The following is a 19121-nucleotide window of genomic DNA, read 5'->3' as shown; positions in this document are numbered from 1 at the left end:
TGAGAGTGTTATCACATGATTTTTCGCCCAGCGAAGAATCCTTGCAGTTTCTGCCATTTCCCCCCTGCTTCTTGTGCCGCCCTGTTTTCGTGGGCGACTGCCGTGATGTTGTTCCACTGGATCAATACCGGCTGACCTTGAAGCAGAGGTCTTGCTAAGCTTAGAGCCTTGTAAATTGGCCTTAGCTCCAGTATATTTATGTGGAGAGAAGTCTCCAGACTTGATCACACTCCCTGGAAATTTTTTCCTTGTGTGACTGCTCCCCAGCCACTCAGGCTGGCATCCGTGGTCACCAGGACCCAGTCCTGAATGCCGAATCTGCGTCCCTTTCATAGATGAGCACTCTGCAGCCACTGCAGAAGAAACACCCTTGTCCTTGGAGACAGGGTTATCCGCTGATGCATCTGAAGATGCGATCCGGACCATTTTCCCAGCAGATCCCACTGAAAGGTTCTTGCGTGAAATCTACCGAACGGGATCGCTTTGTAAGAAACCACCATTTTTCACAGGACCCTTTGTGCAATGATGCACTGATACTTTTCCTGGTTTTAGGAGGTTCCTGACTAGCTCGGATAACTCCCTTGCTTTCTTCTCCGGGAGAAAACATCCTTTTCTGGACTGTGTCCAAAATCATCCCTAGGAACATTAGACGTGTCGTCGGAAAAAGCTGCGATTTTGGAATATTTAGAATCCACTCGTGCTGTCGTAGAACTACTTGAGATAGTGCTACTCCGACCGCCAACTGTTCTCTGGACCTTGCCCTTCTCAGGAAAGCGTCCATATTTCTTTTAGGAAGAATCATCATTTCGGCCATTACCTTGGTAAAGACCCGGGGTGCCGTGGACAATCCAAACGGCAGCGTCTGAACTGATAGTGACAGTTCTGTACCACGAACCTGAGATACCCTTGGTGAGAGAGGCAAAATTTGGACTTGTAGGTAAGCGTCCCTGATATCCAGTGACACCATATCGTCCTGGTTCGCTATCACTGCTCTGAGCGACTCCATCTTGATTTGAACCCTTGTATGTAATTGTTCAAATCTTTTAGATCTCACCGAGCCGTTTGGCTTCAGTACCACAATATAGTGTGGAATAATACCCCTTCCCTTGTTATAGGAGGGGTACTTTGATTATCACGTGCTGGGAATACAGCCTGTGAATTTTTTTTTTTTTTAATACTGCCTCCCTGTCGGAGGGAGACGTTGGTAAAGCAGACTTCAGGAACTTGTGAGGGGAAGACGTCTCGAATTTCCAATGTACACCTGGGATACTACGTGTAGGATCCAGGAGTCCACTTGCGAGTGAGCCCACTGCGTGCTGAAACTCTTGAGATGACCCCCCACCGCACCTGAGTCCGCTTGTATGGCCCCAGCGTCATGCTGCGGACTTGGCAGAAGCTGTGGAGGACTTCTGTTCCTGGGAATGGGCTGCCTGCTGCAGTCTTCTTCCCTTTCCTCTAACCCTGGGCAGATATGACTGGCCTTTTGCCCGCCTGCCTTTATGGGTACGAAAGGACTGAGACTGAAAAGACTGTGTCCTTTTCTGCTGAGATGTGACTTGGGGTAACAAAAGTGGATTTTCCAGCTGTTACCATGGCCACCAGGTCCGATGGACCGCCCCTTTATACGGCAATACTTCCATGTGCCGTCTGGAATCTGCATCACCTGACCACTGTCGTGTCTATAAACATCGTCTGGCAGATATGGACATCACATCTACTCTTGATGCCAGAATGCAAATATCCCTCTGCGCATCTCGCATATATAGAAATGCATCCTTAAAATGCTCTATAGTCCATAAAATATTGTTCCTGTCAAGGGTATCAATATTTTCAGTCAGGAAATCCGACCAAGCCCCCACAGCGCTGCACATCCAGGCTGAGGCGATTGCTGGTCGTAGTATAACACCAGTATGTGTGTATATACTTCTTAGGATATTTTTCAGCTTCCTATCAGCTGGCTCCTTGAGGGCGGCCGTATCTGGAGACGGTAACGCCACTTGTTTTTATAAGCGTGTGAGCGCCTTATCCACCCTAAGGTGTGTTTCCCAACTCGCCCTCACTTCTGGCGGGAAAAGGTATACCTCCAATAATTTTCCATCGGAGGAAACCCACGTATCATCACACACTTTAATTTATCTGATTCAGGAAAAACTACAAGTAGATTATTCCCACCCTACATAATACCCTTATTTGTGGTACTTGTAGTATCAGAAATATGTAACACCTCCTTCATTGCCCTTAACATGTAACGTGTGGCCCTAAAGGAAAATACGTTTGTTTCTTCACCGTCGACACTGAAGTCAGTGTCCGTGTCTGTGTCGACCAACTGAGGTAAATGGGCGTTTTTACAAGCCCCTGACGGTGTCTGAGACGCCTGGACAGGTACTAATTTGTTTGCCGGCCGTCTCATGTCGTCAACCGACCTTGCATCGTGTTGACATTATCACGTAATTCCTAAATAAGCCATCCATTCCGGTGTCGACTCCCTAGAGAGTGACATCACCCATACAGGTAATTTGCTCCGCCTCCTCACCAACATCGTCCTCCTACATGTCGACACACACGTACCGACACACAGCACACACACAGGGAATGCTCTGATAGAGGACAGGACCCCACTAGCCCTTTGGGGAGACAGAGGGAGAGTTTGCCAGCACACACCAAAAACGCTATAATTATACAGGGACAACCCCTTATACAAGTGTTTTCCCTTATAGCATTTTCACATATGTAATCATATCGCCAAATAAGTGCCCCCCCTCTCTGTTTTAACCCTGTTTCTGTAGTGCAGTGCAGGGGAGAGCCTGGGAGCCTTCCTCTCAGCAGAGCTGAGCAGGAAAATGGCGCCGTGTGCTGAGGAGAATAGGCCCCGCCCCCTAAAACGGCGGGCTCTTCTCCCGGAGTTTGTGAGATCTGGCAGGGGTTAAATACATCCATATAGCCTCAAGGGCTATATGTGATGTATTTTAGCCATAAAAAAGGTATAATACATTGCTGCCCAGAGCGCCCCCCCCAGCGCCCTGCACCCTCAGTGACCGCTGGTATGAAGTGTGCTGACAACAATGGCGCACAGCTGCAGTGCTGTGCGCTACCTTATGAAGACTGAAAGTCTTCTGCCGCCTGTTTCTGGACCTCTGGACCTCTTCAACTTCGGCATCTGCAAGGGGGGTCGGCGGCGCGGCTCCGGGACGAACCCCAGGGTGAGACCTGTGTTCCGACTCCCTCTGGAGCTAATGGTGTCCAGTAGCCTAAGAATCCAATCCATCCTGCACGCAGGTGAGTTGAAATTCTCTCCCCTAAGTCCCTCGATGCAGTGAGCCTGTTGCCAGCAGGACTCACTGAAAATAAAAAACCTAAAAAACTTTTTCTAAGCAGCTCTTTAGGAGAGCCACCTAGATTGCACCCTGCTCGGACGGGCACAAAAACCTAACTGAGGCTTGGAGGAGGGTCATAGGGGGAGGAGCCAGTGCACACCACCTGATCCTAAAGCTTTATTTTTGTGCCCTGTCTCCTGCGGAGCCGCTAATCCCCATGGTCCTGACGGAGTCCCCAGCATCCACTTAGGACGTTAGAGAAAATGCAGTTGTACACAATGTCCACTTAACCACGGACATGTGGACAAGTGGAGCAGGGCAGATTCAGGACTATATGACTGTGAAAGCACACTGGGTAGATGTATTGCCTCCCGCAGCAAGAACAGCAGCGGCGGCACCAGTAGCAGCATCTCGCAAACGCCAACTCGTTCCTAGGCAGGCTATGCTTTGTATCACCGCTTTCCATAGGAGGCACACAGCTGACATCCTCTTACGGAAACTGAGGAACATCATCACAGAATGACTTACCCCAATTGGACTCTCCTGGGGATTTGTGACATCGGACAACGCCACCAATATTGTGCGTGCATTACATGTGGGCAAATTCCAGCACGTCCCATGTTTTGCACATACATTGAATTTGGTGGTGCAAGAGATGCTGTCGGTGGCCCGAAGAATTGCGGGCCACTTTCGGCATTCAGCCACCGCGTGCCGAAGACTGGAGCACCAGCTAACACTCCTGAACCTGCCCTGCCATCATCTGAAGCAAGAGGTGGTAACGAGGTGGAATTCAACACTCTATATGCTTCAGAGGATGGAGGAGCAGCAAAAGGCCATTCAAGCCTATACAGCTACCTACGATATAGGCAAAGGAGGGGGAATGCACCTGACTCAAGCGCAGTGGAGAATGATTTCAACGTTGTGCAAGGTTCTGCAACCCTTTGCACTTGCCACACGTGAAGTCGGTTTGACACTGCCAGCCTGAGTCAGGTCATTCCCCTCATCAGGCTTTTGCAGAAGAAGCTGGAGAGATTGAAGGAGGAGCTAAAACAGAGCGATTCCGCTAGGCATGTGGGACTTGTGGATGGAGCCCTTAATTCGCTTAACCAGGATTCACGGGTGGTCAATCTGTTGAAATCAGTGCACTACATTTTGGCCACCGTACTCGATCCTAGATTTAAAGCCTACGTTGTATCTCTCTTTCCGGCAGACACAAGTCTGCAGAGGTTCAAAGACCTGCTGGTGAGAAAATTGTCAAGTCAAGCGGAACGTGACCCGTCAACAGCTCCTCCTTCACATTCTACCGCAACTGGAGCTGCGAGGAAAAGGCTAAGGATTCCGAGCCCACCCGCTGGCGGTGATGCAGTGCAGTCTGGAGCGAGTGCTGACATCTGATCCGGACTGAAGGACCTGCCAACGATTACTGACATGTCGTCTAATGTCACTGCATATAATTCTGTCACCATTGAAAGAATGGTGGAGGATTATATGAGTGACTGCATCCAAGTAGGTACATATACTGGCAGGAAAAAGAGGCAATTTGGAGGCCCTTGCAGAAACTGGCTTTATTTTACCTAAGTTGCCCCCCCTCCAGTGTGTACTCCGAAAGAGTGTTTAGTGCAGCCGCTCACCTTGTCAGCAATCGGCGTACGAGGTTACTTCCAGAAAATGTGGAGAAGATGATGTTCATCAAAATGAATTATAATCAATTCCTCCGTGGAGACATTCACCAGCAATTGCCTCCAAAAAGTACACAGGGACCTGAGATGGTGGATTCCAGTGGGGACGAATTAATAATCTGTGAGGAGGGGGATGTACACAGTGAAAGGGGTGAGGAATCGGACGATGAGGAGGAGGTGGACATCTTGCCTCTGTAGAGCCAGTTTGTGCAAGGAGAGATTGATTGCTTCTCTTTTGGTGGGGGCTCAAACCAACCAGTCATTTCAGTCACAGTCGTGTGGCAGACCCTGTCGCTGAAATGATGGGTTTGTTAAAGTGTGCATGTCCTGTTTATACAACATAAGGGTGGATGGGAGGGCCCAAGGACAATTCCATCTTGCACCTCCTTTTTTTTTTTTTTTTTTCTTTGCATCATGTGCTGTTTGGGGACTATATTTTTTGAAGTGCCATCCTGTCTGACACTGCAGTGCCACACCTAGATGGGCAAGGTGTTTGTGTCGGCCACTTGGGTCGCTTAGCTTAGTCACACAGCTACCTCATTGCGCCTCTTTTTTCTTCTTTGCATCATGTGCTGTTTGGGGACTATTTTTTGAAGTGCCATCCTGTCTGACACTGCAGTGCCACTCCTAGATGGGCCAGGTGTTTGTCGGCCACTTGTGTCGCTTAGCTTAGTCATCCAGCGACCTCTGTGCAAATTTTAGGACTAAAAATAACATTGTGAGGTGTTCAGAATAGACTGGAAATGAGTGGAAATTATGGTTATTGAGGTTAATAATGCTATGGGATCAAAATGACCCCCAAATTCTATGATTTAAGCTTTTTTTGTAAAAAAACACCCGAATCCAAAACACACCCGAATCCGACAAAAAAATTTCAGGGAGGTTTTGCCATAACACGTCCGAATCCAAAACACGGCAGCGGAACCGAATCCAAAATACAAAACCCGAAAAATGTCCGGTGCACATCACTAGTTCGCACACAGCGGTTCTTCGCTGCAGTGTGAACGGGTTGGGACTGCAGCTGCATGGCGCCCGCAATGCGCACGCGTGTGGTCGCCGGGCAGTGACGCCACCAGTGCAGAAAGTGATCGCAGTGGCGATCGCATGAAGACTTAAAGGCGGGAGGCGTTCCGGGGCGTCAACTGACCGTTTTCAAGGCATGGTGAGGCGAACGCAGGCGTGTCTAGGCATTTGGAGGGCGGATGTCTGACTTCAATCCCAAGACCTTCGTCGCTGGATCCGTTGCACAGGGTAAGTAAGTCTGACCCTGTTCTTGTTTTGCAGGAAACTTTTTTAGCATAGCAGGGCTGCACAAGCGATCACAGCCCTGCTATGCTAAAATACACTCCCCCATAGGCGGCGTCAAGTTGATCACACGAGCAGCAAAAAGTTGCTACGTGCGATCTACTCTGAATGACCCCCTTAGTTCTACTATTTGTTTCTCACCCTGCTCACTAATGAGGACTGTTCCTTTGACAATTTTGTATTTTTTGGTGTATCGTTCCCAATGCATGTAAAACTTTCATGGTTATGCTTTCTCAAAAACAGATTATTCAATTAAAAAAGGAATATCTCTGAAAATGTATTGAATAACGTTCACTGTAATAAGTGCAATGTAAACGAGTGATCAGCAGGTGGCGCTGCTCTCTGAGAAATGACAATGAACTGGTGTTAATCTGTAGCTATACAGTATTTTACAATGACACCTACAAAAAGCTACTTTTTAATATATATTTTTTAATTAAAGGTCTAAGTCAATAGTCTCTCCAGAGAGCATTATTTTTGCAGACCTTATGTATCATTTTACTAGACAGTACCTCTTTTGTACATCATTTTTTATTACACAGTATCTTGGTATGTATTCATAAACCTATGTACGCTAACATTTTGTTTAGGTATGGGGAGAAGAACCCTTCGTTCGTGGTGGCAAGCTTTGAAAGCATAGATGACCAGAGCAAGAACCCCCAGAAAGTGGCCTATCCATCGGAGAAAGTGACTTCTGATTATCATTCCGGCTCCTCTTCCTCCGATGATGAGGTGTATGTAACTCAAAAGACTCCGCCCACTCCAGTGATGCACAACGCATTTGATGCTTATCAGGTATATATATCCCACGTAGGTGTGCTTACCAACGTCTCCTTCATCCTGGCAGACACCATGACTCTCTGAGGTGTTTATAGAATCTTAGGGGGAAGTTCTGTTAAATGTAATGAAAGGGCCATTCAGGTGATGTATTGATGGGACAGTGTGGGGGCAATGGCACCATATATTTTTAGTTTTACCTTGCACCCCCATAGGGGTGCGCAGGAAAATGCATGTTGGCAGGCTACATACAGATGAGGTGTACACTGCACATTGCCCTAGCATGTGTCGGAACATGCAATGTAAAAACCGCATGTAATTGAATTGATCCCGAAACTACTTGTGTGTTCTACAGCTTCTAAATTAATAGCAAAGTTCTCAACTCCCACTTTCCCACCATGGCTTTTGAGCTGGCATTAAAAATATTACACTAGGTGCCACAAACCATTTTTTTTTTTTAAGACTGTCTAGGTTTAAGGATACAGTGAAAGGAGTTATGAGTACGAAATGCGGTCAATTTGCCTACAGTTAAAATCCCGAAAAGTCGACATGAGTTTTTCATGATTTTGTTATTGAAACTGACTTGTTCATACTTTAACATCCCAGTGGGCCTGGAGGGAGAATATAATAGTGGCCGAGCGCAGCGAGCAATGCGAGGGGATGCGGTACACTTATATGGTGTCCATGTTGACATACACACAAAAAAATGAAAAACTTTTTGACCCGTTGGTATTTTAAATGTCGGTATTTCTCCGGCAGGATCCACAGATTATCCACAGGATAAACATTTGGATATGAGGTAGCGTCAGCGGATTGGCACCAACGATCAAAAGCTTTTCGACCTCCCAGAATGCAATGGGCCAGTCCCCTATATCCCCGCCTCCTGGCTCAGGCAATTACGTTTTTTTGTTGGTGCGGCAGGAGCCAGACCACGATCTTTGAGCTGCTGGTTTTGGCAGCCGTAGTTATTTAATTTATTTTTATAGTCTTAAGTTTTTTTTGAGCAAAGTTTTTAAAAAGCGTCTTACATGTACCTTAGAAATAGTCGCTCCAACATCTCTCCGCCAGGTCGCAACAACGCTTACCCACGTGCACAGTGCTGTTCCGGCTGCCATCTGTGTAGGATGTACTAGCAAGTCCAGCAGACTTTACCAGGCTGTGGCCGGAACACGGGGAGAAGGTAAGGCGTCAGTTCCGCTTAGTGGGGGAGACGCAAGACATCAGCACTGTTTCGGGAAGGAGACTACCGAACATTCGCTGACGCGGCTGCCACCTCTGGTGCACCAGCACTAGGCCTCAGGGATCATATGCTCCAGGGATTAGTGTGAGGCTGCGATCCCTGGGGTTGATGTCCGCAGTGGGGAGTAAGACGCTCCCCTGGTCGCCCCTCCCCCTGGTTCATGACCAGTTTCCCGCTTCCGTATGAGACGCTGTGTATCTAAAGGACCCAGTCGCAGCATAGCCAGCTGTGTGACTGGTGCGTCTGTGTGCACTTGGGCGTCTGTGTTCACTGTGGTTTCGCTGGGCGTTTGTATACTTTGTATACACTATTGGCGTCTGGATCCACTCAGCATTCACCAACGTATAAATCGATCCTGGAAGCGCGGTGAAGTCTCTCTGTATCCCACACTCTTGAGCTAGGTGATACAGCACTAAGGGCCTAATTCAGAGTTGGTCGCAGCAGACAAATTTGTTAGCAGTTGGGCAAAACCATGTGCACTGCAGGTGGGGCAGATGTAACATGTGCAGAAAGAGTTAGATTTGGATGGGGTGTGTTCAAACTGAAATGTAAATTGCAGTGTAAAAATAAAGCAGCCATTATTTACCCTGCACAGAAACAAAATAACCCACCCAAATCTAACTCTCTGCAAATATTATAGCTGCCACACCTGCAGTGCACATGGTTTTTCCCAACTGCTGACAAATTTGCCGTTGCCATCAACTCCCCTAAGTCTCTACCTACCATTAAGTACGAGTAGTTGGATAAGTGCCTGATGCATACGAGTCTAAACTATTGCTGCGGTTTTCTTTCTCTGTGCGACTGAATACATTTAAAAGTCCTATATACGGTAATTCAGTAATATGTTTCTCCTATATACTTGAAATGTATATGTAGTTGAATATGTGCTCATATTGCTTATTATACTAATGTATAACTTTTGACTGATTACCAGTGTGATTGCTCACTTTACTATGCACTGTCCGTTTCTGTTAATGATCCTCAATGTTGGCGCAAGGCAAGGAGGGATCGGATTGTATGTCACTTTAACAAGTTTTAAAGTGATTTCAGTCACAAATTGTGTAGTTAAAACTGTACAGGTGTGTGATTTGTTTATCATGTCTAAGAGAGGCAAGGATGAGGTGGATATACTCTCCACAGCAGCACCAACACTGATTTCCTGTTTGTCTTGCAAAGCTGGGTTAACCTCTCAGGATCTGGTTCAAAATGGATTATGTGCAAATTGTTCTAGCTTTCACCCAGGGGTGTAGCTAGAACTTTGTGGGCCCCGTAGCAACATTTTGAAGGGGCCTCCATCCCAATGCTTCTAGAGAGACCCTTCTCTGCAGCAGTTGTTAATTTTATGCCCTATAATAGTGCCCTAGTTCATTTTCTGAACCATAGTAGTGCCTTTTTTAATGGTATGCCCCCATAGTAGTGCCCTAGTTTCTTTTATGAATTGTAGTAGTTGCTTAAGTTCACCCTATGTCACTTTTCAGAGCTGCCAGTACACATTATGCCGCACAGTACCCCCAATTCACATTATAAAGTGCTCCCCTTTCATATTGTGCCTCATTACAGTGCCCCGGTTCATATTATATAACATTAAAATGCCCTCCAGTTCATTTTATACAACACTACAATGAGCAGGTCCAGGAGCATACCTAGATATATTGCCCCAAGGAAAAAGTTGGAAAAGAGCCTTACGTACCACCCAGTGGCGAAAAATTTATATAACACATGTAACTTTGACAGGGAAGGTGGCCACTCTCAGCTCTGGGCCCCATAGCAGCTGCACTGCCTGCACCTTTGGTAGCCATGCCCTTGCTTTCACCAAAGCCTCCTGTATAATCCAAGGCAGGCACAGGTTCAAGTTGAACCCCCATTGGCTTCTTTTGCACAGACGTTATCCAATATAGCTGAGCGGATAATTCCATCGCCTATACCAGGGATAAGTTACCCTGTTAATCCTTACATGCTACATTCCTCCTGGGGGTTGTCACATCCAGTCCAGGATTCCGTTCAACAAAAACAGGCTGAAAGGCCTGTGGAAAATAAATCACACAGATATGAAACAAAATCGTCACAGTCTACACATGTTTCAGAGGGGGACTCTTTGGTTGAGGACTCCTTGCATTCTGGGTCTCTATACAGAGATGAGGATGAAGGTCCCAGCTGAGTGGATATACCTTAGCTAATTAGTACTATGAAAGCCATTCTATCCTTGGAGGAGGCAGCAGAGCCTTTGTTAAAATCCAAGGCACCTGTGTTTAAACGTCCCAAAACAGGACTGAATTCCGGGGTCAGAACAACTGACGGAGATTATGCAAGAGGCTTGGGTAAGACCCAGTAAGAAGTTTAGAATTCCAAAGAAATGGAATTCCCATTATCCTCTTCCAGCTGGGGACTGTTTAAAAAGGGAGGTGGCTCCCAAAGTAGATACGCATGTCATTCGATTGGTGTGAAAATCTACATTGCCTCTGCCTTCAACATCATAAAATGATGGTACGGATAGGAAAATAGATGTTTTTTAAAAAACCATTTTCATCTTGTCTGGGGAAATTGTAAGACCAGCTATGGCTTTAGCCTGGATGGCAAAAACAGTGGCAGCTTGGGCTAATGCATTAGAGGATGATCTTTCATTGGCATCTAGAGAGCAAAAATCTCATATTGCATATATTAAACAGGCGGCTAATTTTATGGAAGAAGCAGCCTTGGATATGGGTACTAATGCCTCTCAAGCATCAGCCTCAGCAGTAGTAGCTCGCAGATCTGTTTGGCTGTGTACATGGAAGGATGACTCGGAATCCAAGAAAGTTTTAGCATTTTTGCCTTTTACTGGAGATATTTTTTTTTGGTAAAGAATTAAACAGTATTTTGGAGTCAGAAGCAGACTCCAAGAAAGTGAAGTTTCCTTCAACATACAAATCCAAACCTAAGTTTCCAGCTTTTCGGCTCTTTCGGACCCAGGGAAAAGCGTAAAAGAGAGGGTTATGGCAAACCGTTTCAATCTGACAAGTCTGGCAAGACTAAAAAGCATTGGGCTACCAGGGGGCCTGCTTCCAAGCCAGAAGATAAGCCATCAGCCTGATGGTGCGGGCCTGAACCTGGGGGATCCCAGGGTGGGAGGCTGACTACTTCTATTTGCACAGACCTGGCAGCAGTCCACCACAGATGCCTGGGTGCAAGAAGCGGTATCTCACGGTTATGCGTTTGCCTTCAAGAAACACCCTTCACAAAGGTTCTTTTGTACCAGACCGTCTTCAGTGGAAACAAAGGCCAGGGCCTTGCAATAGGCAGTTCAGAAGTTGCTTTAATCAGGAGTGATAATTCCAGTTCTTCCTGCGCAACGAGGACAAGGTTTTTATTCCAACCTGTTTCTAGTCTAGAAGCCAAATGGGTCATCTCGGCCCATTCTCAATCTCAAAGCTCTGAACAAATACATTTGGGTGCCTCATTTTCATATGGAGACTTTACGTTCCATTATTTTGGCCATGGATTTCATGGAATCCCTGGATATCCAGGATGCCTACCTGCATGTACATATAGCACTGTCCCATCAGTGCTACCTCAGGTTTGCTATCCTCCAGCAACACTTTCAGTTTTAGGCCCTACCATTTGAACTGGCCACAGCTCCAACAGTGTTTACCAAAATTATGGTGGTAATGGCTGTTATCTCCATCGGCAGGGGATAAGGATTTTTCCATACCTCAACGATTTATTAATCCTGGCACAATCTCAGGAATTGCTTCAGTGTCATCTGCAACAGACAATAGCTTGTCTGCAGAGACACGGTTGGCTCATAAATTGGGCAAAGTTGTCCCTGGTTCCGTCACAACAGATGACACACTTGGGGGCTGTATTGGATTCGGGTCTTCAGAGGGTATTTTTACCTCTGAACAAAATATCCACAATACAGTCGAGGATTCAAGAGCTGCTACATAGTCAAAGGGTGTCCATTCATGCAGCGATGCGTGTGATGGGATCTATGGTGTCGACCTTCGACATGGTGGAGTATGCTTAATTCCACTCGAGGCCTCTACAATGTCTGAACCTTTCCAAATGGAATGGGTTACATCAGACAATAAAAACTCAGACTATGGTCCTTCCTCTGGAAGTAAGAAGGTCATTAGCCTCGTGGCTACAGACAACCCATTTGGACAAAGGGAGACCCTTTTGGATCACAGATTGGGAGGTTCTGACAACGGATGCCAGTCTTCAGGGCTGGGGAGCAGTGTCAGAAATAAGCTACTTCCAAGGGCAGTGGACCAAGGAAGAAGGTTGCCTGCCAATAAATATATTAGAACTTCAAGCCATATACAGTATATGGCACTCATTCAGGCAATGGACATTCTTCAGGGGAATTAGTTCAAATTCGCTCAGACAATGCAATGGCAGTAGTGTACCTCAATCATCAGGGAGAAACTCGCAGCCAAAAAGCAATGAAGGAGGTAAGCCGCAAGTTAAGGTGGGCTGAACTTCATCATCCAGCCTTGTCCGCAGTGTTCATTCCGGGAGTCCTAAACTGGGAAGTGGATTTTCTCAGCCGACACTCCATTCATGCAAACGATTGGGCTTTACATCCCGAGATCTTCCAGACTCTGGTAGACAAGTGGGGGTTACCGGAGATAGAGCTCACGGCTTCCCGTCAGAACAACAAAGTTCCCGCATACGGGTCAAGGACAAAGGATCCCAAAGCGACCTTTGTGGATGCCCTGTCGGTAAGATGGGACTTTCGTCTGGCCTATGTGTTTCCACTGACCGCCCTCTTGCCCAGGGTGATGCGAAAGGTAAAACAGGGAAAGGGCGCCGTGATACTAATAGCTCCGGCTTGGCCCAGAAGACATTGGTACACAGATCTGCAGAGGCTGTCAGTGGATACTCCGTTCCTACTCCCTCAACGTCCAGATATACTGTCTCAGGGTCCTTGCTATCACAAGCACCTGGATCAGCTGTCTTTGACTTCCATTCTGAAAGCACGAGGATTCTCACAACAGGTAATTCAAACAATGCTTGGAGCACGGAAACCATCCTCAGCTCGCATTTATTACCGAATATGACAGGACTATATTCAGTGGTGCAGTGACAGGAAATTTGACCCTAGGTCTTTCAGAGTTTCCAGAGTCCTAGCATTCCTTCAGGCAGTAATGTACAAAGGTCTACAGGTGGCTTCCTTGAGAGTTCAGGTGTCGGCATTGACTGTATGGTTTCAAAAGAAAATTGCTAACCTACAGGATGTTCGCACTTTTTTCCAAGGAATGCTTCACCTCACATTCCTTTTGTTCCTCCTACAGCTCCTTGGGATCTAAGTTTAGTCCTACAGGCGCTTCAAGTTGCCCCATTTGAACCACTGAAGCAAGTGAATTTTTTTAAATGGTTGACAGCTAAAGTTCTCTTTCTACTGGCTATTGCTTCAGCTAGAACAGTTTCAGACTAAGGGGCATTGTTATGTCGCTCTCCTTTTCTGATCTTTCATCCAGATAGAGCGGTTCTCAGAACCAAATCTGGTTATCTTCCTATGGTGATGTCTAAAGTCCACCTTAACGAAGAAATTGTAGTTCTGGCTTTCCAAGGGCCGGACCTTTCTGCGGGAGATGCATCATTGGACGTAGTCCGTGCTTTAAGGATCTATGTGGATCATACCAGTGCCATCAGAAAGACATACACTTTCTTTGTTCTCTGCGGATTTCACAAGAGATGATGGCCTGCTGACAAGCAGACACTGGCGAAGTGGCTTCGGATGACTATTTCAGAAGAATATTTTCAAGCTGATCTCCCTATTCCGGCTAATGTCTCTGCTCACTCTACTCGTAAGGTAGGTCCTTCATGGACAGCACAACGTGGTGCTTCAGCTGAATAGATATGTAAGGCAGCCACATGGTCTTCCATTAACACATTCTTTAGACATTATGCCTTTGATACCTTTGCCTCTCAGGACGCTGCATTCGGGCAAAGGCTTATCCTGTCCAATCGGGAGCGTCCCCTCCACTAAAATTGCTTTGGGACATCCCGATGTTTATCCTGTGGATAATCTGTGGACCCTGCAGGAGAGATTCGTAGTTATGGTAGACTTACCGTTGATAACTATTTCTCCTAAGTCCACAGTATCCACAGGGATCCCACCCTGACGCACCTGATTTGAGAATCCTCACGCCTACTAACCTCTCTCTTCCTTGTACGGAAGTGTGTGCATGTGTGTTCTTCTCACCTGATAAGTGCTCTCAACGATGCTCCTGCCTTGAGCTTTGGAAAATAACTGAAATGCCTGAGCCAGGAGGTGGGTGTATAGGGGACTGGCCCGTTGCATTCTGGGAAGCCAAAAAAGCTTTTGATCGTTTGTGCCAATCCACTGACGCTACCTCATATCCCTATGTTTATCCTGTGGATACTGTGGACTTAGGAGAAATACAGTTATCGACGATAAGTCTACCATAACTACATATTTGACTTTGTAGGGATTTTGATTGTGGGAATTTCATACTAAACCCATGAGTACGAGTGGTTATTGGAGTGTGTGGAGAACCCTTTACATTGTAGGTAATTTTTCTGCCCAGTTACTGTCTGTGCTATTTAAGTATATGGGGAAATTTAACCGTGGAGCGTAGAAAAAAACAACCGTATACAGTCGACAGTCAGAACTGAGACATTCACAATGTTGACAGAAGGTCTCCCTTGATTATGTTGACATCATAATTGTCGACACCTGCAAAATGTTGACATTTGAAAGGTCGACATTACTGTTAGGGATAGATTAAAAATGTTTTGTCAACATTTCAACATGATGAATGTCGACAAAACATACTATACCCCTGTATGCAAATGAAGAAGCAAATCTGCCTCATGTTTGGGTAAGTGCTAAATAACAGAGCAATCTCTTAGCTGCTTTCGAGGCTGGGAAGCTGAATTAAAGTTGCGTCAGGACAGAGGTCCAAATGTTGTGCTTATAAAATCTGAGTGATTTATTTTTCATACTTTCTTAATATCCGCTACATGACACATTCTCTGTCATGAATCCAGCGCAGCGATTCTCTAGATACGCCAATCTGAGAACGCTGCCCGTGACACCTTACTGATTACAAAATGATTAATACGTTAAAAAAAATAGGTGACATGAGCCTCTCAAGGCGTCGGTGTGAAAACACAGACAACCAGACCTAAAATTAAGATAACTTAATTTAAGTAAAAACTTCAAAGCTTATGGTTACAGAAAAAATAAATATAATAGTTTAAATAGTCACACAAGTAATTACAATCACGAATAATAAAAATAGGGGGGGGGGGAAGGTACAACGTTCATATCACCTAGGCGGGGCTGAATGCTGAGTGAGGTGAAGTCTCCCCCGGTAGTTATGTTTCATTATGATCATCTAGATCCCTTCACGATAATGAACGAATGGCAGAGTGTGTCCCATATTTAAATTCTCTCCAATTCACCTCCAGCCCCCCCTCTTGGGATTCCTGTTTAACCCTTCCAAAGCCAGAAGGTATTGAGTTTCAGCTTGCACTGTGGGGTCTCTTAGCAATACTAATGGGCAGATGGCCTTATCTGTTTAATTGTTTGTTTGAAGCTCTGGGCTAGGGGTTACAACTTTGTCTTAGGAAGAGCAGGCCACGCTCTTCTGGCCATAGCTCTGGTTCCTGGGTAATCAAACTAGCTCTGGTCAGGAAGAATTCCACACCTGGGTAGCCAGTGTGTCTCTACTAGGTCGCAGGGTGGACCCCTGTGGTGTTAATACACAGATTCCTGTCCCATACACAGGATCTTAGGCCTGATTAGCATCTTGTCTCTGAAGTTCTGTGGCTATAATGAAATACCAGAAGATCAATTACCTCTCTACCATTTGACATGCAAAGACATTTAACTGGTATAATACATTGGTACATTGATACATCAATCAGAATAATACATATTTTAATTTTGCCCATTTCAATATAAAATCGGGTGTCCCTTACATTCTCTTCAAAGTTTTGTCTTCTTTTTTTCCTTCCTTCTTGCATATGAATCTTGTGCAGCTCAATGACTGCAAAGCAACACAAGCTTATTGTATACATGTGTAGCAAGAGCTTGCTGTGTATACCCCACTGTATTCTGTCTGGCACCTGGGCATGTGCCAGCATGACCTATTACATCACCCAGGCTGCACTGCTAATAGGCTTTCTGTATACTAATATATTCTATTACTTTAAAATGTGGTGTTGATTCTATTCAAATTCAAATGGTCCTTTTTGGGAGGTTTGTGGGGGATTTTTTTTCATTGATCCCATTTAAGGTCAGGATTCTGTTACAATAATAAATGGATGTGCAATCAAAGAAACAATTACTGACTTAATGGTGGGGAGGCTCATGTCTAATACGGTATGAGCTGAGAATGGGCTACAATATACTGGTCACCTAGTAACACTGTGGTACAGTAAGTGTTGGTACCTTCTCCTTACACCCCCAAAAATATAATGGGCTCTTATGTCTTTTAACAAGCTCTTTAAAAGCAGATCACATAATGTATTTGCTTCTTGATCTGCCGTAACTGGATGTCCATACACTATATTGTACGAGACTGAGGAGCTCTGCGACAAGTAGCGTAACATATGGTTCTTTATATTTTGCGTCTTCGTCACATGACAGATTCATTGAGGGATAAGATTTGGTAATGTTTTATGTCCTCTGTGTAGGCACGGTTTTGTTTAGGAGATGTAATGTTTCTTGGGTATAGTTGGTCTCTAGGAAAATGGCCTCTTGCAGAAGCAGTTTTATGTATGGTAAAACAAGTGTGAGAGTCCAGAAGATCAGATTTCTTCCCTGATAAAGTCTTCATCACAAAGACCCCAATACCTGGGTATGGAAGAGGTCTCTAGTATCCGGTGTTTCATATTGTGTATGTACTGTGTACCAGTAGTGATATTGGTATCACCTGTATATAGGGGGGGTCAGTGTTTTATCAAGGGGGTGATATCCGTATGATCGTTGTCTTAACAGGTATGTCATGTATGACCTATGTATCGGATGCGTGATACCATTGTGAACTGTGTATTAGCTGTGAGACCTGCGTATAGTGTAGGTTATCTGTGAATTCATTGGGCGGTATTCAGTTCTTTTCACCTCTTTCCACACCTGTTCAGTTTCTGCTAACGAGCGTGCTATCATCATTTTAGCTCGCTACCCCCGGGGTAGCACGACGCCCAACCCTTTATGCAGCTAAACCTGATTACTTTTGTCGCGATATGCGCAATAACTGCGATCAGTTTAGAAAGGAGATTAGGCGTGATATATAATTTGAATATCACCCTAAGTCTGTCATTAGTAAGATACTTTGAATGATCGTACAATGGGTTAAAAGTACACCTATAGGAGTGTATACATACTGTAAATGCATGTGCTCCCTACAGGGAATTTAGCCATGGCAAATGTATAAATCCCAGATATACAGCAGTGTATATTTGTATTGTATAAATGTGTTTTTGTTTTTTCCAATCCCAGAGTCTCTGCAACTAGTTTTTTAAACTACAGGATACCTAAAGCCTAAGTGCCATTTTGTTTTTATAAATCTACTAGGAACTAGTCATCACAAATATGCAAGCTATATGTCCTCTCACTGAGTTTATTGAAGGTCACACCTTTTGTAAGAGTACTTAAGATTTAAAAGGGATTTTCAGCCTTTGTTTTGTCTGTCTTCATGCAACATTCTTATCTCTCCAGCATAGACCTGCGCGTTTCGTCAAGGATTTAGCAGATCTTCTTCAGGGACCACAAAATAGCAAACACTATAAATAACTCCTGGGTGGTTTTAGAACTAATGTTTTCTTGTTTCGCATCTTGCAGGTGCCAGAATTTATGTTGCAGCCGCCTCCTCCCCCTCCCTGGAGTAAGAATCCTAAGAGAAAGCAAGGTTCTCATTACCAGTACCAGACACGTTTCCTATCCGGCTACCAAGAAGATAGGAACAAAGTGTATGGTCAGGTGCCATGGCTGCCACCGATGACGCAGAATGAACGGCACCACTGGACTAGCCTACACATGCTGAGTACAGGTCACCAGTGCTTAGTCTGAGTAACCTTACCTGCAAGGTGACTGCTGGACCAAAGTGTATGCACATCCTTTTCTATCAGACTTTGACTTATTTGAAACTTTCTTGCACCTTTTGTACATGTATAAGTAATTTGAGAAACACTTCTTTTTTTGGTTAAGGTTATAGTTAAGTGCCTAAGTATTTTTTAATATTTATATATTGTGACTTGCACATAATCATGTTTAATTAGTTGCTGTCCTGGAAGTTTCTATACCAAATCTATTTATCTACAGACTTTATTTGATATTTTATGTATTAGACTAATAAATGACATATTTTATTGTAATAAATAATAATGTATTACAGCATTGGAACTTTGTAATGATCTCCAATGGTGAACATGGTCTGTATTTGCAATGGTTCTACTTGTCAATGAAAAGAAACTGTTTCTGAAATGATATTGCACTTTCTAGGTAACGTGACTTGTCATCCTTATTCGTGGGCACATTGTTGGCCGTTATTTCTGTTACGGAAAGTAAAGAGAAAATCTCTTGCATAGCGTTGTGTGGTGGTTTTTTGTTTTTGAGTCTTTACGGATAATGAGCATTGTGGTTTTATAACAAGTCTACTTTATTGATCCAAGTGGTAAGTGTGGGGGTGCCCTGCTCTCCTGAGACTAGTTTACTCATGAAGTTTGGCCAAGTATTGGGATCATTTTGGCTAATAGTTTATTTGTGATGTGTTCTACCGCTTGTATGCACTTTTATATCAAGACAAAACGTGTGTGCGGAGGCTACGCACTTCTTCTTGTGTGGTTGCCCAC

At 45.0% G+C, this 19121-nt stretch overlaps 1 protein-coding gene across 1 annotated transcript in view; it reads left to right on the top strand.

Moving 5' to 3' along the window:
* The window catches only part of BTG3 (BTG anti-proliferation factor 3), a 64132-nt gene extending 45278 nt beyond the window's left edge, over positions 1 to 18854 (top strand). The window contains exons 4-5 of the mRNA XM_063956360.1: positions 6889 to 7093; positions 18112 to 18854. Coding sequence (XP_063812430.1) covers positions 6889 to 7093; positions 18112 to 18339 — 433 coding nt within the window. The 3' untranslated portion in view covers positions 18340 to 18854. The remainder of the gene's footprint in view (positions 1 to 6888; positions 7094 to 18111) is intronic.
* The last annotated feature ends 267 nt before the right edge of the window (positions 18855 to 19121 follow it).

The sequence above is a fragment of the Pseudophryne corroboree genome, chromosome 2 (genome assembly GCF_028390025.1).
Source record: "Pseudophryne corroboree isolate aPseCor3 chromosome 2, aPseCor3.hap2, whole genome shotgun sequence".
NCBI lineage: Eukaryota > Metazoa > Chordata > Amphibia > Anura > Myobatrachidae > Pseudophryne > Pseudophryne corroboree.
The sequence above is the reverse complement of the archived record's forward strand: the minus strand, read 5'-3'. Positions and strand labels throughout refer to the sequence as shown.